This window comes from Delphinapterus leucas, chromosome 20, assembly GCF_059928025.1.
Source record: "Delphinapterus leucas isolate spDelLeu-1000000601 "Yukka" chromosome 20, BTC_Dleu_Yukka2, whole genome shotgun sequence".
NCBI lineage: Eukaryota > Metazoa > Chordata > Mammalia > Artiodactyla > Monodontidae > Delphinapterus > Delphinapterus leucas.
The window spans coordinates 12,449,354-12,470,883 of NC_143148.1; the positions used below are offsets into that span (position 1 = coordinate 12,449,354).

At 54.0% G+C, this 21,530-nt stretch overlaps 2 protein-coding genes across 8 annotated transcripts in view; both read left to right on the forward strand.

Annotated features, from left to right (window-relative positions):
• Window positions 1-14,540, forward strand: part of COQ8B (coenzyme Q8B) — a 21,251-nt gene extending 6,711 nt beyond the window's left edge. For 4 of the 6 annotated variants that reach the window (XM_089902817.1, XM_022585611.3, XM_022585612.3 and 1 more), the window contains 10 exons: window positions 1,988-2,110; window positions 2,252-2,337; window positions 3,607-3,747; window positions 3,836-3,917; window positions 4,902-4,995; window positions 6,928-7,069; window positions 7,220-7,327; window positions 10,267-10,332; window positions 13,280-13,366; window positions 13,850-14,539. In XM_089902817.1, coding sequence (XP_089758943.1) covers window positions 1,988-2,110; window positions 2,252-2,337; window positions 3,607-3,747; window positions 3,836-3,917; window positions 4,902-4,995; window positions 6,928-7,069; window positions 7,220-7,327; window positions 10,267-10,332; window positions 13,280-13,366; window positions 13,850-14,131 — 1,211 coding nt within the window. In that variant the 3' untranslated portion in view covers window positions 14,132-14,539. Of the gene's footprint in view, window positions 1-7; window positions 2,111-2,251; window positions 2,338-3,606; window positions 3,748-3,835; window positions 3,918-4,901; window positions 4,996-6,927; window positions 7,070-7,219; window positions 7,328-10,266; window positions 10,333-13,279; window positions 13,367-13,849 lie in introns of those variants that run through there. The other 2 variants (XM_089902818.1, XM_089902819.1) reach the window with 2 other exon arrangements.
• Window positions 14,541-15,066: 526 nt separating this feature from the next.
• NUMBL (NUMB like endocytic adaptor protein) overlaps window positions 15,067-21,530 on the forward strand; it is a 34,748-nt gene continuing 28,284 nt past the window's right edge. The window contains exons 1-3 of one of the 2 annotated variants that reach the window (XM_022585614.3): window positions 15,067-15,618; window positions 19,200-19,284; window positions 21,299-21,438. In XM_022585614.3, coding sequence (XP_022441322.1) covers window positions 15,595-15,618; window positions 19,200-19,284; window positions 21,299-21,438 — 249 coding nt within the window. In that variant the 5' untranslated portion in view covers window positions 15,067-15,594. Of the gene's footprint in view, window positions 15,619-19,199; window positions 19,285-21,295; window positions 21,439-21,530 lie in introns of both variants that reach the window. The other variant, XM_022585613.3, reaches the window with a different exon arrangement.

The window sequence follows — 21,530 nt, forward strand, 5'->3', positions numbered from 1 at the left end:
TACGTGAACCACGCTGCCTGGGTCCACACCCTGGCCTTGCTGTGTGACCTGGGGTAAGTGGCTTCACCTCTCTGAGCCCCAGTTTCCTCAACTGGAGAATGGAGCTGATGATAACATAGCCACCTCTTAGGGTCGTGGTGGAGTGCTCAGAACAGGGTGAAGCTGCTGTCAGGATGGTGTTGAGTAGAAGCAGGTCATGAGAGAAAAAAATGTAAGCCATCCAGAGTTGAGTGCTTAACTGTGACCCGGAGAGGAAGCGTGAAAAAAGGAGTGCCGGTGAGGGTCTGTGGACAACAGAGACGGACCGGGCTGTGTAGAGATCAGCATTTGTGGGTATGATTCCGCAACATGTCGATGTCTTGAAACAAAAACGGGTGGATATTCTAGATGAAAAAGAGACTAGAGAGATAATAACTGACAAATGGAACGTGTGAGACATGGTTGGATGTTCGAAAAGAAAATAACTATGAAAGACTTCTGGGTGGGCTTCCCTGGTGGCGCAGTGGTTGAGAGTCTGCCTGCCGATGCAGGGGACACGGGTTCGTGCCCCGGTCCAGGAAGACTAGAGAGAGAACTAGAGAACTAGAGAAAGAACTAGAGAAAGCCCTCGCACAGAAACAAAGACCCAACACAGCCAAAAATAAATTTATTTAAAAAAAAAAAAGGAATGTAGGACTGATCCATGCTATTGTGTGGTTGAATCTTGAAACACTATCCTAAGTGAAAGAAGGCAGAGACAAGAGGCCACATTTTTTTTTTAAGGCCACATATCATATGATTCCGTTTATCTGAAATGTACAGAAGAGGGAAGTCTACAGAGACAGAAAGTAGATTAATGGTTTCCAGGGACTCAAGGGGAGGCGGATGCGGGAAATGGGAGGGGGTAACTGCTAACAGGTTAGCAGTGATGAAAATGTTCTGAAATTGATTGTGGTAATAGTTGCACAACTGAATATACTAGAAGCCATTGAACTGTGCACCTTAAAATGGGTGAATTATATCATATATGAATTATATCTCAATAAAGGTATTAAAAAATAGAATGAGAACCCCAAGAACTTGTTTATGTGGGGTTGTATTTATGGATATTTGCTGTATTAGAGACTAAAACTGAAAAAAATTTTAAACACAAGAATACACACACACAGACACACACACATACACACACTCTCTCTCTCCATCAGCCGTCAGAGAAATGACAGCATCACAGGTCACAGCTTCTGGAAAACTCTACTGAACATTTGTGGGTGAATGAGAGTAAAAAAGGGCAAATAACATATTAATATTATTATGAAAATAGTTCTGATCTCACAGACCCTCCTAAAGGGTCTCAGGGGCCCCCAGAACACACTTAGAGAATTGCTGCCCTCGTTCTCCAGAAGCTCTTCTCGTGCCGTATTCTGGTACCTCCCCCCTCATTAAGGGTCAGCACTGTCTTGGCTTCTGACCCCCTGAGATTAGTTTTGTCTGTTTTTGCTCCTTTATACGCATGTAATCAGACAGTGTATTCTCGTATGTGTCTGGTGTTTTTGCTCAGCATTCTATTTGAGAGATGCATCCATGTTGCTGTGAGCGGTTGTAGGTTGTTTATTCAACACTGTAATAGTCCCCCTGTGACTATTCCACAATTCCTTTGTTCATTCTACTGATGGTCATTTGGGTTGTTTCCAGTTTGGGACTGTTATGAATAATGCTACCTTGAGCCTTCTTGGAGTATCTGTTGGTGGATACATTTATGCCTTTCTCTTGGGGATATACCTAGGAGGCAAATTGCATCAGGTATAGGTGTGTGCTTTACTGGAAACTTCCCAGCTGCTTTCCAAAGGGCTTGGGCCATGGCAGTCTCATCGGCAGTGTCGAGGTGCTCCACATCTTTGCCAACACTTGGTATTGTCTTTTTTGTCTTAGCCGTTCTGGTAGGTGTGCAGTGGTGTCATACTGATTATTTTTGTGGTTGCCATACTAATGATTATTCTCTCCACCCCAGAGGGAGGCTCCCGGCCGGGCTCCAGCTTTTTCCTTTCGGAGGCCAATGCCGAGCGGATTGTGCAGACCTTGTGTACGGTTCGGGGGGCTGCCCTCAAGGTTGGCCAAATGCTCAGCATCCAGGGTACAGCATAACCCTTGACTCCTGACCCCTGACCTCAGTTCCACCCTACCCCACCTACCACCAAGCCCCAACTTCAGACTCCCACAGGGGCCCCTCCTGGCCTCTCCCCTCACTGCTTCCCTCTTCCCGATGTCTCCCAAGACAACAGCTTCATCAGCCCCCAGCTGCAGCGCATCTTCGAGCGGGTTCGCCAGAGCGCCGACTTCATGCCCCGTTGGCAGCTGCAGGTGAGCGCCCAGAGGGGGAAAGGCTGGCGAGGGAGGCATGCCCCACCTGCCTGGCCCTCGCGTCTTCATGGCTGTGCTCCCCGTCTCACTCTGAGCCTGTGTCCCCATCTGTTAAATGGGGACCACTAAAGCACACGTCTCATAGGACTGTTGTGATGAGTAAATGAGGGAATGGTGTAGAGCACTTAGTCGAGTTCCTGGCAGGCTCAGGGCTCCGTCAGGGCTGTTAAAGAGGCGGTGAATGGGCTTCCCTGGTGGTGCAGTGGTTGAGAGTCCGCCTGCCGATGCAGGGGACACGTGTCTGTGCCCCGGTCCGGGAAGATCCCACATGCCGCGGAGCGGCTGGGCCCGTGAGCCATGGCCGCTGAGCCTGGGCATCTGGAGCCTGTGCTCCGCAACGGGAGAGGCCGCAACAATGAGAGGCCTGCGTACTGCAAAAAAAAAAAAAAAAAAAAAAAAAGCGGTGAAGTGCTGTGGTCAGGGACCAGACTTCGGGAGTTCAAACCCTGGCTCTGCCACTTACTACCTGTGCGGTTAGACGTGTGGCCTGCCCTCTTTGTGCTTCAGTTACCTCATCTGTGATTGGTGGTAGTGATAGCAACGGCCACATCATGGGGCTATGGAAATCAGTGTATGTGTAAAGCACTTTGAAGGGTCCCTGGCACCCCGTGAATGACATGCAGGTGTTACCTGTTCTTATTACCCGTCTTTTAATTAAAGGAGGGAGTGTCTGTAAATAGACTGGCACAGCACCAGGCACTGAGTAAATGCCTGGGCAAGGGTGTGGAATCCGGAATCCAGCTGCCTGCCCTCTGAGCTCTGTTTGGCTCCCTTGCCATGTGACCCTGGGCAATTACTGCCCTTCTCTGAGCCACTTTATATAGGGCCCAGCCCACAGGAAGCTCTCTGTAAATTTTAGTTCTTCTTTATCACATTAACTTTTGAGTTAATAATACAATATATGGGTATACTGAAGGATTATTATCAATCTTAACCTTACATAATAGCAATCCACACATCAGCCCGCACGGCCTCGGGAGTATGGGCTCAAGCTGGGCCTCCCAGTCTGCCAGCGCCTGGCTCATCACCTTGGTCAAGAGGTCTCTTTGAGCCTCAGTTTCCTCATCTGTAAAGTGGGGTAGCGGCCAAGAGCTTGGCCCAGGGCCCCACGTGTGGTGAGCGGGGTTATTAACGTGCAAAGCGCTCAGCACAGAATGTGAACCTGGCTGCCTGAAACATGGTGATGATTGTCATGACCACTATCCCCAGAGAGTTCTGGAAGAGGAGCTCGGCAAGGACTGGCAGGCCAAGGTGGCCTCTCTGGAGGAGGTGCCCTTTGCTGCTGCCTCAATCGGGCAGGTGCACCAGGGCGTGCTGAGGGATGGGACAGAGGTGGCCGTGAAGATCCAGGTGAGAGGAGAGGTGGGGTGGGGGTGGGCTGGGCACCCGGCCGCCCCAGAGGGGTGACTCCCATCCTCCTCCCCTCCTCCCCTCCCAGTATCCAGGCGTCGCCCAGAGCATCCAGAGCGACATCCAGAACCTGCTGGCGGTGCTCAAGATAAGCGTGGCCGTGCCGGAGGGTGAGGCGCGCAATCCACCCTGACTGTGGGAGGGTCGCCCTGAAGAGGGAAAGCGGGGCTAGATGGGGGGGGGCGGGGGGAGGTGGAGGGCCAGCTGGGGCAGGGTGTGCCCTTGTGTGTGTGAGCCTGAGTGAATGCCTCAGTCTGCGTGTTTGAGACAGAACAAAGGGACACCACGGCGGGGAAAGCCCAGAGTAGTATGGGCGTGTGAGAAAAAGACAAACTCAGAGATGCCAACAGGAGCCCAGACAGAAATCCAGAAACAGACACACAGGGGGTGTGTGGAGAGGGACTGGAGGCCTGAGAAAGAACCACAGAAACAGGAAGGGAGCGTAAGTGGGACCTCGTGTGTGTGTCACAGCATGTGAGACAGTGCCTGGGGGAGATGGAGCAGAGGTGTGTGTGTGTGCGCGCGCGCACGAGAGAGCGAGCAAGGAAGAGAGAGAGAGGAGAGAGGGAGGGAGTCAGGCCCAGAAGTAAGCTTCAGAGACACTGAGAGCAGTGTGAGAGAGTATGAAAAAAAGGACAGAGAGGGACTTCCCTGGCGGTCCAGTGGTTAGGACTCCACGCTGCCACTGCAGGGAGCCCAGGTTCGATCCCTGGTCAGGGAACTAAGATGGGAACTAAGATCCCACATGCCACGAGGTGCGGCCAAAATATTTTTAAGAAAGAAAAATGGACAGAGAATAGGCGGCAGATGTGACTATGATAGGGGCCTAAGGACCGCTGTGTGTGCCTGAGAAAGAGACCCGAGCAGAGAGGCTTCCGTGGAGCCCGCAGTTGTGTGAAGGACAGGGGGAGTGTGTGGCCAGACAGTGCGGGTAAAAGGCATGGAGTGGACGGGGTGAGGGACGGTGAGACAGGGACAGAGTGAGAGGCACGACTGGCAAGAGAAGACATCCCTGAGTGGGAGCCTGAGGGGTCGGGCAGGGGGCGAGGGGCAGGCTGTGGCCTTCCCTGTCTGACACGGCTGCCGCCCCTCAGGCCTGTTTGCAGAGCAGAGCCTGCAGGCCTTGCAGCAGGAGCTGGCTTTGGAATGTGACTACCGTCGTGAGGCGGCTTGTGCCGAGAACTTCAGGTGAGCTGAGGCCCCTACAGGCCCCTGGAGGCCCTCTTCCTCCCTCCAGCTTCCCTCCGGGGCTGAGAGGGAGGTGGATGCCCTCACAGCCTCCGGCAGCTGGAGCCCTGGGGTAGGGCTGGCAGACTCTTTCTCTTCATTTGTTCATCCATCCATGCCTTCACTCATTACTTCGTTCACACCCTGTGTCCTCTGTGAGCTTAGGCAGGTCACTTCTCTCTAAATGTCTCTACTTTCTCATCTGTCAAATGGGACGCAGAACCACTGCAGTCTGATGGGGGAGACAGACTTGTCAACAGGCAGTCCGTCACACGAGATACCGTTACACTCACCGGACTAATAGAGATGAAGCAGTCTGTCTGTGTCAAGAGTTGGAGAGAACGGGGCTCCAGGGCATCCTTTGTACACTGTGGACAGAGGGAGGAATTGATACAAGCATTTTGGAGAATGGTTGGGCATCATCAAGCCTCAGTGTTCACATCCAACCCAACAGTTGCCCTCCTGGCTAAATACTCCAGTGACCCTTAATGCCAGTACACACCATCAGACTTCGAGAATACTCAGAGCCGCAACAGCCCCAGACTGGAAACAACCCAAATCTATCAGATTCATCCAACAGGGTGGATAGATAAGTCACGGTATGTTCGTCAGCACAATCCGTACAGCATCAGAAGGGAATGAACTACAGCCACATGGAACGGTGGTTGTATCTTAGCGGCGTCATGATAAGCGGCAATTAATTACACCTCAGTGAGACCTTCCACAGCGTGGAGCATGGCCCACACGTTTACTGAGCCCGGCTCTGTAGATACGAAGCCAGAGAAAGGGCAGTAGAAGGCAATGGTTAGGGGCATGGGCTCAGATATGGGATCCAGTCAGGATCCAGGCCTGGGTCAGCCCTTAACAGGCTGGGTGGCCTTAATCTGCCCAGTGGCCTTAGGAGAGCGCCCTCCTCAGGGGGAGTGAGGATAAAAGGGAATTGTGCTGACTGAATGCTCAGCAGAGTCCTGCCCTCTGAGGAGCAGATCAAATGTCAGAGATCTGATAAACAAGGACAAAAATAAAAGTCCCCAAAGCAGGACCTGGAGATGGAGAGTGTCAGGTGGGCTGGGACAGAGCACTCCAGTGTGGGATCTGGGGAGACCACCACCTCACGGGATTTCCCAGTGCTGTTAGGATAAAACCCACATCATTTCTCATTTCCCCGGCTCCTCCCCATCTCCCTGTCCCCCCACCCCCCAACTCCAGCCATCCCCCAGGTCCCCAACCAGAGGGCTCGCTCATATTCTTTGCCTCCCACATCTTCCATTGACACACCTATCTCAATCTATTATTGGCCTGTTTGTTAGAGTGTAGTCTCTGCTGTGTGTGGGGGGGTCACGCCTGGGGCTCATCTACTGCTCTGTCACCCAGCATCATCCAGCACAGGGATGGGCACCGAGAAAGGTCCTTTCCTTTATTAGCCAGCGTTCAGAATAATGACTCCAAGGAGTGGCCAGTGAGCATCACTGTGGACTCGGAGATTTGTATACGAGTGACTGTTTTTTGGATGGATTAATTGATAAGTTGATGAGAAAGTCATGCTCACCAAGCTTAATTAATACACTGAGTTCATCCCGGGGCAACCAACAGAGAAGTGTTTCCGGAAGGGAGGTGGTAATTGGGTCTCCAGCAGCACCCAGCTTAGGGGCAGACACAGAGTGGGTGCCATGGAGATATTTGGTGAATGAGTGAATGAATGAAATGTCTGAATGAATGTCCATCCAACCAGGTATTGGCCATCACTCCAGACAGACAGGAAAGAGAAGGGCAGGAGGAAAGGCAAGACAAAGACTGTTCATGGAAGACTCCTCAGAGGAGGGGGAGGCCTCGAGCAGGGCCACAGGGGCCTGAAGTGTGAAGTCCCATCCCCGCCCCTCCCATCTGCCCCAGGCAGCTGTTGGCAGACGACCCCTTCTTTCGGGTGCCAGCTGTTATTCAGGAGCTGTGCACGACGCGGGTGCTGGGCATGGAGCTGGCTGGAGGGGTCCCGCTGGACCAGTGCCAGGGCTTGAGCCAGGACATCCGGAACCAGGTACATGGGGCTCATGGGACAGTAGGGAGGGTGCTGCTCTGGGGCACAGCTGACAGGGCAACCCAGACCCATGGTCCCTCTCCAGGCCTCAGAAGGCTTTACAGGGGCACATGGCTCTGAGATGTCTGTTACTCCTCCTTCCCACCCCAGATCTGCTTCCAGCTCCTGAGGCTTTGTCTTCGGGAGCTGTTTGAGTTCCGATTCATGCAGACGGACCCCAACTGGGCCAACTTCCTGTATGATGCCTCCAGCCACCAGGTTGGTTCCTTGTGTGTCAGGGTACATTAGCTGCTGTAACAGGTATTTCCCAATATGGCAGTAGCTCAACACAGTAGTAGTCGATTACCCATGTAACAGGCTGGAGTGGCCCTCCTCCATGCAGTGAGTCAGGGACCCAGGCTCCTTCCCTTTTGTGAGTGTGCCATCCCCTAGGACTTGAATGGCTCTCCTTCCAGTGCAAGGGGAAAGCGAGGTTGAGAGGGTAACCCACTGTCTAACTGCTTTGGCTGGAAGTGACCCATCGTTCCCTTCACCATTCCACCGATAAGAACTGGTCATGGGGCTAGTCTAGATGCAGGGGATGCTGGGAAATGGAGTCCCTGGCTAGGCAGTGGCTTCCTAGTGGCAGTGGAGAAGAGGGAGCACCACTTTTGCAAGACAGTCATCATTACCACACCCATCATTCATTTAGAACACACCAAGCACCTACTGTCTCTTGAAAATGATGCCAAGACAACCTGATCCTTGCCTTCCCAGAGTTCCCAGTCCAATGCAGGGACCCATCACCAGAAAGTGTGACCTGTAGTTAATCCCTTGATGAGGAAGCACAGGCGAGGGGCCAGTGATGGGGGAGGCACAGGGGGCGGTGGGAAGCCAGGAAAAGTGGCTGACCCTGCCTGGAGTGGGTGGGGTCAAGGAAGGTGAAAGCAGAAAGACAAGAGAAGGACAGCCATCTAAGGAGCAGGGAGGAGCATACTTGGCAAAGGACACAGGCTGTCCAAAGGCCTGGGGGTGACAGTTGGGACTGAAAAACTCTCAGCGTGCATGGTTGCTAAGTGGCTCTCCAAAGTGGTCTGTGGCGTTCTGTCCCCAGAGGGGTCTTTCTAAGACACAGTCTGGCCAAGCTGTCCCTTCTACAGCTTCCAACGCCCTCAGGATCAAGTGAGCCCTGTGGTGAGTGTGACATGACCCCACTTAGTCCAGCCTCAGTCCCTTGACACCCTCTTCCCCCCAAGTGCACAGACAGCCTGCATCCCTCCAAGGCTCGCGCCCCAGGGGGGGTGTTTTCCTTCCTCCGGTGTGGTGATAAGAGGCCTGACGTCAATTTACTGGGGCTCAACAGCAGTTTTTGTTTTAAAAGGATAGAATGTGTTGCAGATGGGAGGGATGCATATTATTTCAGGACACTTTTGTTTTATGTTTATATGTGCATGTGCACTGGTGCCCAGGACAATCTGCATTTCTTTTTTTTTTTATATAACTTTATTTTATTTATTTATTTATTTTTGGCCACATTGGGTCTTCGTTGCTGCGCGCGGGGTTTCTCTAGTTGTGGCGAGCGGGGGCTACTCTTCGTTGCGGTGGGTGGGCTTCTCACTGCGGTGGCTTCTCTTGTTGCAGAGCATGGACACCAGGCACGTGGGCTTCAGTAGTTGCAGCACGTGGGCTCAGTAGTTGTGGCGCGTGGGCTCTAGAGCGCAGGCTCAGTAGTTGTGGCACACGGGCTTAGTTGCTCCGCAGCATGTGGGATCTTCCTGGCCCAGGGCTTGAACCTGTGTCCCCTGCATTGGTAGGTGGATTCTTAACCACTGCACCCCCAGGGAAGCCCCTAATCGTCACTTCTTGCTGTGGGCTATGATAAACAGTTTGAACTCCACTGTTGTAGAGAAACTTACACACATGTTCATGTGGTGCTGCTTTTTTTTTTTGCCGTTTTTTAAACATTTCAACTTTATTTGGTTCATTTTATCTACATTCTTTATTTTATTTACTTATTTTAAATTTTTAAAATTAATAATTAATTAATTAATTTTTGGCTGCGTTGGGTCTTCGTTGTGGTGCGCGGGCTTCTCCTGTTGCGGAGCACGGGTTCTAGGCGCATGGGCTTCAGCAGTTGTGGTGCATGGGCTCAGTAGTTGTGTCTCATGGGCTCTAGAGCGCAGGCTCAGTAGTTGTGGCACACGGGTTTAGTTGCTCCGCGGCATGTGGGATCTTCCCGGACCAGGGATCGAACCCGTGTCCCCTGCATTAGCAGGCAGATTCTTAACCACTGCGCGACCAGGGAAGTCCCTTTTTTTTGAATTTTATGTTATTTATTTTTTTATACAGCAGGTTCTTATTAGTTATCTGTTGTATACATATTAGTGTATAGATGTCAATCCCAATCTCCCAGTTCATCCCACCACCACCTCCCCACCTCACCCCAACCCACCCCGCCCCTTTCCCCCCTTGGTATCCATACGTTTGTTCTCTACATCTGCGAGTACTGCTTCTAATAGCAAAACCTAGAAATAACCACAGTGCCCATCAAGCAGATAACTATGATATACTCATGCAACAAAATCTTACACGGCGGTGAAGAAATGAATGAGCTAGAGCGATGGGGATGAATTGCAAAATCATGTCGAACACAAAGAACTTGCAGCATAACTATTATAAATACCATTTAAATGACGTTTTAAAATATGCAAAACATTAGTATGTTTTGTTCATGGATCCACATATGTATAGAAAACATAGCAACACATGCATGGGAATTTCAGGAAACAATTTAATAATAAAAATAATTTCAGGAAAGTGGTGACCCTGGAAGAGAGGGTGGGGATGGGGGGAGGTAGGATCAGGCCCCACTTAGATTGGTAGTATTTTATATTTTAAACTGGGTGGTAGGATTTGTGGGTGTTGGTTTTACTTTCCCATATATTTTATTATTCTCCAGATTTTTTTTTCTGAGCCTAAAACATGTTATTATAAAAACAACTAGGACCCCAAAAATAAAAACCAGGTCCCTTCAGCTTCACGTGGGGGTGGATTGATGTGTGGAGACCGGAAGCCAGGAGCCCAGGGGAGGCAGCTGGGCGGGGACTTGGGCAGGAGGGGCAGCGTGTGGGGAGAGAAGGACAGACCCTGGCACCCCCATAGACACTGGGGAGCACTGGTGGACTCCCAGTGTCCCTTTCACCATCCTTCATTTCCAGGTGATCTTGCTGGACTTTGGTGCAAGCCGGGAATTTGGGACTGAATTCACAGACCATTATATCGAGGTGAGTTCCCCCAATCCTGGAGTCTCTGAAGGGTCGAGCCTCAAGCCAGATAGTAAGGCTTGTAGAGAAGGAGAAACACAGTATCTGGAATGAAGAAATAAATAATAGTGATACTAATAGCAGCTAACAAATACCAAGCACTTAATATTATGTCAGGCACCGTTTTAAGTGCTGTACACGTGGTAGCCGATCTGAACCAGAAAGCAACTCTATGAGGTGAGGACCATTTTTAACCCCATTTTACAGAGGAAGTAACTGGGGCTCTGAGACGTTAAGTCACTTGCCCGAGGTCACAGCAGACCTGGGATTGTAACTCAGGGAGTCTGGTTACACAGCCCATGTTCCCAGCCCCTCTCTAGCTGCCTCTTAAGAGAAAGGCCCACGATGGCCAGCCTGTCACCCCACACCCGATGCTGTCCAGGGCCTTGGTGTCCAGCCTTGTGCTCACATACCTCCCCTCCAGCTGCTCCCTAGTGAGCAGTTCCCTCTTTGAGAAGTGTTTCCTCACTTTATGTTGCCCATCCTTCCCACCCACAGAGGTTGATTTGTCTCAGAGCCCACAGAAAACACCATCTCATTAATTTGTTGAGATTGGACATTCGACCTGGGTCTTCCTTTTTTTTTGGTTGCGTTGAGTTCATTGCTGCATGAGGGCTTTCTCTAGTTGTGGCGAGCAGGGGCTACTCTTTGTTGCGGAGCATGGGCTCTAGGTGCATGGGCTTCAGTAGTTGTGGTGCACAGGCTCAGTAGTTGTGGCCCACAGGTTTAGTTGCTCCGTGGCATGTGGGATCTTCCCGGACCAGGGCTTGAACCCGTGTCCCCTGCATTGGCAGGCGGATTCTTAACCACTGCACCACAAGGGAAGCCCCTCAACCCAGGTCTTCTAGTCACTGGGTCATCAATTCAAACGTTCTCTGACCCCCCTCTGTGCCTAGTCCTATTCTAGATGATACTGGGGACAACAGTGACCAATGCAGTCCAGGTCTCTGCCTTCACAAAACTCACAGTCCAGTAGGGGGACAGACAGAAAGGACCAGAGTGGTCAGGGCTGGGATGGGAGAATCACGGGGGACTGAGGGAGACCGGATGAGGATCCTGGCCTGACCTAGGGGGTCAGGGAGGGCTTCCTGGAGGAGAAGACATCAGAGTTGAGACCTGAGGGATGAGGAGACCAATCAGGAAGAAACTAGGAGGGTACTCCAGACAGATAACGTGGGCAAAGGCCAAGGGGTGGAAAAGGATATTCCGACTAGAGCAGCACTTCTCAAACGTTAATGTGCACGAGAACCACCCCCCCCCCAGGATCGTGTTAAAATGCAGGTTCCGGTCTGGAGTTAGGCTTAAGATGCTGCCTTTCTAACCTGCTCCCAGGTGACGCCAAAGCTACTTGTACAGGGACCGCACTCCGAGTAGTAAGGTCCTAGAGGACCAAAGGGAAGTTCACGTTTGGACTGGGCAGGCAGGTGGGGACAGAGCAGGAGCCAGCAGTGAGGCTGCAGCCCAGTCACGCTGGGTCTCTGAAGCCATGCTTTGCACCTTGTACTTTATTCGGGTGCCCTGGGGAGCCGTGGAAGGGACTGGAGCAGGGGAGGGACATAGAATTTGGAAATTCCTGAATAAGGAGTGGTCTTTTAAGACAGGCCGGGAGCCTGGGCGGGTGGGGGTTGGAGGGGGTTCTGACCTGAGGACTGGGGGATGGTGGGGCCACCCTTTAGATGGGGACGAGAAGGAATTGGTAACACCCCCCCCCCCACACACACAGAGGCTCCTTGGGGCCCTCTCTGCAGGCCACTCGAGGCACAAAGCCGAGGCCTCTCTGGGTAGTTGGGACATCCCCTGCCCCTCCCCACCACAGGCCTGTTCAGCACGGCCCTCCTGCCGCCTCCCCAGCCTTTTCCAGTTTAAGAAAGGCCTGTCACATGGACCCCCCAAGGACCACAGGCGTGACAGATGGCCAGACAGGCTGGGGCAGGGGGAGCTGGGACGGAACAGGACCGCCAGATTTAATCCTGTATTCCCCTTCCTCCCGAGAAGGGGCAGCTCAGTGGTGAAGGGTTTGTCCCAGTTCCCCTCCTCTCCTTGCTATTCCTCACTCGGAGCCTGTTTCCTTGTCTGTGAAGTAGGGGCCCTCCTATTCACCTCTTAATAGTAATAGTAGCTCATAATATTTATGGCCTTTCCTACACGCGGGCACCGTGCGAAGCACTCCACAGATAGACCTCCTTCATCCTCCAAGAACCTGGCAAGGAAGATGCTTTCATCATCCCCACTTCACAGATGAGAAAGCAGAGGCCCAAAAAGCAAAGCGACTTGCCCCAGAGTCAGCCAGCAAGTGGCAGAGCTGGGATGGAGCCCAAGCAGGCTGGCTCCCACTTCTGTCTGTCCATGTGCCCTCAACTCCTGCCCATCCTGCGTGGCTGGAGAGCTGCTTAGCTCCAAACACTGATTTGCTAAACAAGGGTTTTTCACCAAAGGCCTCCTTAGTGAGCACCACTTGGGACTAAACCCAGCCGGGATCCCTGCCTTCCTGGGGCTCCAAGTCCAGGGCAGGAACCAGGCATCAATAGACATCAACCAGGTGATCACAGAGATGGCAACCTCAGAGGCAGTTCTGGGTCATGATCACATACTTGCCCAATTAAGTGTTTGGACCCATGGGTACCACTTACATCTGCTTTCCTCTGTGCTGTTTCACTGTGGTAGTTTCCAGGCAGGCTCTGCCTTCCCAGCCAGGTGGGCAGAACACCTGACCACTGCAGCCCCCAGGCTCTGGAACAGTCTTGAGAGAGACACAGACAGGGGTAAGGTGGGGAAGGAGAGACTTCTAGGTGAGAGGGCTTAGGTAGATGAGAACAGAAGTGGGTACTGGCAGGGCCCAGCTTCTAGCTCCCACCTCCAGACCCCTCCTTGAATCCCTCTGACCCTGTGCCCACATCCGTCTCCCCAGGTGGTGATGGCTGCAGCCAACGGAGATAGAGACCGGGTCCTGCAGAAATCACGAGACCTCAAATTTCTCACAGGCTTTGAGACCAAGGTTGGGAGAGTAGGGGCTGGTGTCTCTTGGGGGGAGTGGGGAGCTGCTTCTCTCTACTGGGGAAACTGTGGATGAGTGAGGAACTCTAAGGGGGGCTGCTTATCTGTACTGGGGGTTCTGGGGAGCATGAGGGAATGGGAGCTGCTTGGCTAATCAGGAATCCTGAGAAAATGGGCACCACTTATCTGTTCTAGAGGGAGGAATGGGGGACTGCTGGTGGATACGGAGGGGTCGGGGAACAGAGGCTGCTTCTCTGTTCTAGAGAGAGTGAGGGCTATTTGTCTACTGGAGGCCCTGAGAGGACAGGAAGGGACCTTTCTTTTGGGAGGAGTAGGGGGCTGCTTGTCACTTAGGGGCTCTGGAAGGAGTGGAGGCTGCCTATTACTCTTTGGGGAGTTGGGGGCTTGTGTTTATACTAGAGACTCTGGGGGAATGGAGGGCTGTATGTCCACACTGGTTGCCTCTGGTTTCCCCGACCCCTAGGCATTCTCGGACGCCCACGTGGAGGCCGTGATGATCCTGGGGGAGCCCTTCGCCACCCAGGGCCCCTACGACTTTGGAGCGGGTGATACTGCCCGCCGTGTGCAGGGCCTCATCCCTGTGCTGCTGCAGCACCGGCTTCGCCCACCGCCTGAAGAGACCTATGCCCTGCACAGAAAGCTGGCGGGGGCTTTCCTGGCCTGTGCCCGCCTCCATGCCCACATCGCCTGCCGGGACCTCTTCCAGGACACCTACCACCGCTACTGGGCCAGTCGCCAGGCATAGCCACTGCCCGAAGCCTCCTAACCAGAGGGATGTCTGCTCCAACCCCTCAGAGACTCCATCTCGGGATTCCAGCCCCATAGCAGGCCATCCCCTGCTCTGAGGCCTCCTTCCCTCTCTGCTGCAGGTCTGGGGACCCACCTTGGGCTTGGGACTAGGGAACTCCAGCTTCATAGCCCCGTATCCTGCTCTCCCCACTCCAAAGGGAGCATCCAGGAACTCCACCCAGCTATTAATTTATGTCTGCCAACATGTGAGAGAGCCTTAGGCCCCTCCGCACTGCCATTGTGGAGATCAGACTCACCTAGACGGGGAGCCCCTGACCTCTGCGTCAGGTCTCCCCCAGATGTGGCCGGTGTTTGAATCTTTGGTCCTAATAAAAGTGGCCCTCCCCTTCCCCCAGCTCTTTTCTCTGCGCTGAGGCGGGAGGGAGAGGAGCTCGCAGGCTGCCTCCAGGTGCAGATGGCCAGCCCCCCTCCTACCCTGTTGTCTGAAAGCCCCAGTCCTGCCTGGGCCATCTGTTGCGGGGACCCTCCTTCTCCCCTTTCCCTACCCCCCACCCTGCCCCTTCCGCACGTGCTGACCACCTGCTCCGAAGGCTGTGGCAGCTGAGAAGGCCTCCCACCCCCACCCCCACCCCCACCCCCCGGCTCCGCCACAACACACACACCACCTCCCAGCCTCCTGGCTCCCTCCACTCGGCTCCCAGCAACCTCGCTTTTGCTAATGGGCCTTAATGCCCCTGCCAGCTGCTTTGCCAAACCCACAGGATTGGGCGGGTGCGGGGGCACTTGGGCGGCCAGAACCGCTCCCCGGTCCCAGCCTGGCGCCCCCGCCCCCAAAGCTGAACCGATCGCGCACCAGGACGCCGGGGTCTGTTCATTCCCCCTCTCCTGGCAAAAGTGCCTCGTCACCGCTTCTGCCCGCCCCCGCTGGGCTGGGAGAACCGTGGGGTTAGCTGGAAGATTTGGGGATGAGGGACCGCGAGGCGCCTCCCGAAGCAAATCTTTCGGACGCGGAACTTAAGGGGATCTGAGATCAGGGGTCACGGAGGGGAAGGGAGCCCACGCCTGGATGGACCTAGGGGAACGTGTCAGCGAGATTCACGTGCGTGCTCAGCCCAGGACTGGCCAGTGGGCGTGGCAGGGCGGTGGCCACACCGGAGGAGGCGGAGTCGTGGTTGCGTATAGGCGTGGCCACTGGTCAAGGGGCGGGGTCTCTTTGCATATCCAGCAGGCGGCGGGGCTGGGGCGGGGAGCCGAAGCGGGAGGGGCGCTCCCCCGCCCCTGGAACGGAATCCTCCCGGGAGCGGAGCAGGATAGCGAGCTTGCATCCCGCACCATACCCCTGCCCCCGGCCCCGGCCCGCGTCAGACCGAGCTGCCGCCGCCGCCACAGCAGCAGCAGCAGCACTCGGGGATCCGGGCCCAGCCGGGGCCGCGGGAGGCGGGGGCGCCGGAGCCCTGGATGTCCCGCAGCGCGGCGGCCAGCGTGAGAAGGGCGGGAGAAGGGGGCTCGGGTCGGGGGCGGCGCCGCTGCTGATGTGGCGGAGGGTGGGAGGCGGCCGCGGCGCCCGGATGGAGAGAGGGTGCCAAGGCTGGGGAGGGTGGTCCCGGGTGGGGGTCCAGGAATCGGCTCCCTTCCAAGCCAGATCTTGGGAGACAGGGGTCTCGGGCACAGGCCTTGTCTTGCCAAGGCTCTGGAGATACGGATCCCAGACACAGACCTCCCCCTCAAAAAAATCAAGGACAGGGGGACAGATTCTAGGTACAACCCCCTAAGCAAGATTTTGGGGATGGGGTCTGGGACGCAACCTCCTTATGAAGTCAAGGCCTCTAAGAGGGGATTCCAGACCAGACGCAATCCTTAACCCCTACCGGCCTGAGGGGCTCTCTCACAGCAGCCCTCTAGGCAAGGTCTTGAGAATGGGGTCCCCGGGCCCCCACAGCTTCCCTACCAAGCCAAGGCCCGGGGGGATTCCTGGCACAGTGCGTCCCCAGGCCTCAGAGGCGTCCGGGGCACAGCATCCCCCCATGCTTGGGCGGCGTCCCAGGAACAGACCCTTCTCAAAACAAGGTCTCTGTGCCTGGGACTCTATCCCCCCCAAGCCTGAATAAAATAAGGGGAATTTCAGGCAACCCCACACACAAAAAGACTTGGTCAAGGGTCCCAGGGCACAGGTCTCCTGGGCCACCCTCTTTGTCCCAGGGGCTGCCCAGCTGTCTGGGAGGGGCCCCGCGCACAGACAATGCACCTCCTCCCCATCCGGTTCTGGCCCCCCAGGCTCCAGGATTCAGGCTGGGCCAGGGGGCGGCTCCCCAGGGACCTGGTGCAGCCCTGTCTGTCTGCAGCGTCTGCGGTGATGATGGCTTTGTGTGTGGTACCTGGGTGGAAGCGGGGAAGCAAGCGATGGGGAGGTGGCTAAGAGTGTGACCCTGTGTTTTTGTAACTGTGGCTGCCTGTGTGTGTATGTGTGTGAGCTGCAGCTGGTGACTCTGAGGAATCGTGTGTTTCGTGCTTGTGGTTGTGTCCGATAGCGTCTGTGATTGTGTCTCTGTATGTGACCCCAGCATTTGTGTGGCTGTGTATGTGTATATGACAGCTGCTCGCTCACTGTGCAGAACCCTATACTTTTCAGTCTGTCTGTGTTTGAGTGTGTGCATGGTTGTGACTATGTGGTTGTGTCTTTATGTCTTTTGTGACCCCATGTATGTACCTTGGTAACTCTAACTGGGTATGTGACAGTGTATCTGTTGAGTATGGGGTTGGGCATGTGTGTGGCTGACTGAAGATGTGGGTGGAGTTGTGACTATAAGTGGAGTTGTGTCTATGACTCTATGTCCATGTGCGACTGTCCTAATGACTTCGAATGTTTGTGACTGTGTCTCTGATTTTATATGTGTCACACATGTGCTTGCATGACACACAACTGTACCTGCAACTTTAGGTGTGTGACTGCCATCGTATATGAAGTCACACTGTGCTTATGTGACAGGTTGTGTGCTGGCACTGTGACTTGTATGTTTGCGGTTGTGTGTTCAAAGCCACATCTATGTGTGTGGCCGGAATTGTATAAATGACTACATCTAGGTCTGTGTGTTGATACTGAGTGATTCTGTGCATTTATAGTTGTGTACCTGTGATTTGGGTTATGTATTTGACTTGGAGTCTGAAACCCTGACAGACTATTAATAGTGGGTTATTTCACTGCATGTGACTCAAACTATAGGTGTGTCTGTGTGTGGTGGCACCGGTGATTGTGTGTGTGTGTGGGGGGATGTGTATGTGACTGTGGCTTCTGTATTTGTGTGTGACCTGCATGTCTGTGACGCTGGGTGACTCTATATACTTGTGTCTGTGTCATGGTCTGTAAGAGTGTGTGTCTGTAGCTGTGTGGCTGTTTGGGGTGGGTGGGTGGGTGTCCCCGTATGCGTGCTGGGTGGCTTATGTTTGAATCTGTGTGATTTGGTGACAGAGTGACTGTCTCCTGACTCCACACATGACTCTATCCGGAACTGTGTCTTCTGTGTAAACGCAGCTATAAATGCTCTGTCTGGGTCACTGGATTTCTAAGCACATACCTGACTGTTTGCTTGTGTGTGTGTAATGGAAATTGTGTGCTGATGCCTCTGTGTGTGAGATATTATGTGTCTCTCCACATGGGGCTGTGATCGTATCTGGCCCCATACTTGTCGGTGTGACTTACATGTTTGCAGGAAGAGAGACCGTGTGTTTCTCTGTGATGGTCTGACATGGTACAGCTGGGTGTGGGATGGTGGGTAACTGTGAAATAGGTACCATGACCGTGATATATGGCTGGGTAACGTGGACACTCATGCTGTGGGACTTTGCATACATGACCGTTTCTGAAATGCGTATGGCTGTGACTCTGAGCCACTGACTGTCTGGCTGTGTCTGAGTGTGTCCGTCCTTGGGGAGAACTGTCTCTGGATGGTTGTATGCATGTCCCGAGTTTGTGTGCCCATTTCTCTCTAATGCATGGGCCGTGGCCATCGAGGTCTGTGTGTGTGCTTGGGTATGGAGAACCATCCATATACGTGTGGCTGATACCATGACCAAATGTGTGCCTCTACGACTGGGATGTATGGCTGTGTGACAGTGTGTGACCAAAAAGGTGTGTTGGTGTGACTGATACAGTTGGGGTTGAGTGTCCTTGTGCAGCTGTGTGCTGGTCGATGATTAAACACATGTGGCTGTGGCTGGGTGTGACTCGGTATGACCAAATGTGTGTCAGTATGTCTGCATGCATCCCTGACCAGATGTCAGCAGGCAGCAAGGGAGCTGTATGTGACAAGTGTGTGTGCCTCAGAGCTAATAGGTGACCTCCTGCGGGGTGTGATTCTACATGGGTGGGTCTGTGAGTATCTTGGTTGGGTGCCCGAGGAAACAACTGTCATTGGTTGGCCATGGGCTGCCCCAGTGGGTGTGCCCGGACCCAGCTCTTTGTATGTGGCAGAGAAAAGAGAAGTGACAAAATACCAGTTACTGATATGACCAGACGTTTGTGGCAGTGCCTGGGCAGCCTGGGACTCTACATACCTGTGGACAAATGGTCTGTAGCAGAGACTGTATGTCTGTGAACTTGGATATGTAGCCAGGTATTTACAGTGGCTGTGACTGTTGACGTGTTTCTGCGTGATCCAGTGTGTGTCACTGTGGTTGTCTCTGTGTGTAATTGTGCAGAGCTGTGACCAGGTTCTAGAGACAATTGGGGACCAGAGTTACATGTACACATGTGACTGTATGTGTGTGTGCAGCCCTGGACATGTGTCTAGAGGGCAGGCCACCCCCTTCACACCATCCCCTTGGGTACAGACAGCCTCCTGAGGCCAGGACATCCCCAGCAGATGCTCCCGAAACACACCCACTTGTTCCTGGGCCCTTGCAACCAGGTGGCTGATTGCCTTAGTAACAGTTGCTATGACAACCAGGGCTCTCATCAGAGATCCTGAGATGAAGGGGGGTTGGCTGATGTCCAGAGAGGGGGTGAGGTAGGGGACTGCGCCCTATCCCAAGCCAGCTTCTCAACTTTTCCTCCCTCCCCTGGGCAGGGCGGACCCAGGAGGCCAGAGCAGCATCTGCCCCCTGCCCCCTGTGGGGCCCTGGGGCCCCCTGAAACCTCCAGGACGGAGCCAGGTGAGTGGCCAGCTGGGGACAGGGCGAAGGCTGAGTGACTGGGTGGGTCTGCCTCACATAGCCAAAGGAACTGTCCCTGCGGTCACACAGGCTTAATCACACTCACAAGTGGACACCCCCAAATGACTTCCTGGCACACTCAGTGACCTCGTTCACAGACACACCCACCTAGATTAGGTCTCTCACACACACACACACACACACACACACACACTTGGACACTCAGGCACGCACCAACATCCCCACACCCATAGGTTCACGGTCACACAAACATACAGACACAATCCTAGACAACAGCCAGACTCCCTCACAGGTGAGCACAGACACTCACCAGATACAGGGACTCTCAAGGGATGCAAAAAACAGCTATACTTTTGCACACAGACACAGTCTCACAAATAACACTCAGCACTCTCATAGACAACAGCCACATTCTCACACCATCACACCCTCACAAATAACACAAACACACTCTCAAAGATGACAACCTCACGTCCTCACACACCCTCACAGATGTACGGTTGCATACAGACACACCCCCAGAACAACACTCACGGACCCACATTCTCTGCAACAACACCCACCTTATCTGACCCAGACACACCCTCACAAACAACAGCCACAGACACACAGCCTCACCACCAACAGCTGCACTCTTGGACAGATGTGGTATCTTGGGTAACTCTCACAGACACACAGTGTCATGTGCAGTGGTCATCAAAGACAATAGCCACATCTTCACACAGACACACAGCTTCAAAGACAACAGTCACGGACACACCCTTTCAAAGACAGCAGCTTCATGCTCAAACACAGACCCATCCTCACAGGCAACATTCCCTGACACACACTCACCACCACTCTCACACATAGCTACTCTTCAGCCACAAGCTTCAGGGACCTACACTCACAGACGACGGCCACACTCTTGGACACAGACATCCCCTCACAGACAGCATTCACAGACACATACTCTCATCAACAACCATTCTCAGACCTGTGTCCTTCCGTACAGCCTTCACAGACAATAGGTGCCTGCTCAGAACTAGACACCCTCACACACAACACTCAGGAACACACCAGGGAATTGCCTAGTGGTCCAGTGGTTGGGACTCCGCGCTTTCACTACCGAGGGCACGGGTTCGATCCCTGGTCGGGGAACTAAGATCCTGCAAGCCACACAGTGAGGCCAAAAAAAAAAAAAAACGAACACACCAGCTGCACACTTGCTTGCACACACAGGCGGAGCCTCATCTGTTGGTGCTCTGTCCTAGGTGTCCCCTCACACTCCTCCTGGGACTCAGTATGGCTTCTCAGCCAGCAAAGGCTGTCTTAGTGACTGGCCACCACCTCCATCCCTACCTCTGACATCGCAGGTGCACGCCTCCCCAGGGGCCTCTGCCTTAGAACAGACACATTTGTCAGAGGGGCTGTATCTCAGAGTTGCAGAGACCCACCCCTGTCCCCAGCACCCTCTGGCCTGGGCTCTGAACCGCAATCCCTGGACCTTCTGAGTCCCCCACATCGGACCCATGCAAGTCTCAACTCCTGTGCCCTCTGACCACCTCATCCCCTGACCTTGTACCCCTAAAACCCCTGACCTCGTGACCCCTGACTGCTATGCCCTCTAACCCCAATGTCCTCCACTGCCTTAACTTCCCATTACTTTGGATCATCATGCCTCTTGACTGTCACATCCCGAATCTCCAGACCCCTAAAAGCTGTGACTCACGACGCACACATCCCAGACCTCCCTGCCTCTTAGCCCCATGTCTTCTGAATCCCCACTGCCGACTCTCCCACTCCCCTGCCTTCCAGTTGCCCCCTTTGTCGGTATCCCCTAACTGCTGCTAGTCTATGTTCCCTGGATGTCATGTCCTCTGACCCAGTGACCCCCTAACCCTGTAGCCCTACTGCCATGTTATCTGACCCCTTGCTCCCTGAGCCCTATTTCCCCCCACCTTGAGCCCCATGCCTCTGACCCTTGACTCGCACCCCTGTCTTCTGTCAGCAGACGGGGCGGGCACCATGAACAAGCTACGCCAGAGCCTGCGGCGGCGGAAACCAGCCTACGTGCCTGAGGCATCGCGCCCACACCAGTGGCAGGCAGACGAGGACGCGGTGCGCAAGGGCACGTGCAGCTTCCCGGTCAGGGTGAGTGGGCGGGGCTCGTGTGGGCGGGGCTGCGGCGGTGTGCGAGCTGTTCGCTGTGCGTGTCCAGTGTCTGTTGTCTGTTGCCCGGTGAA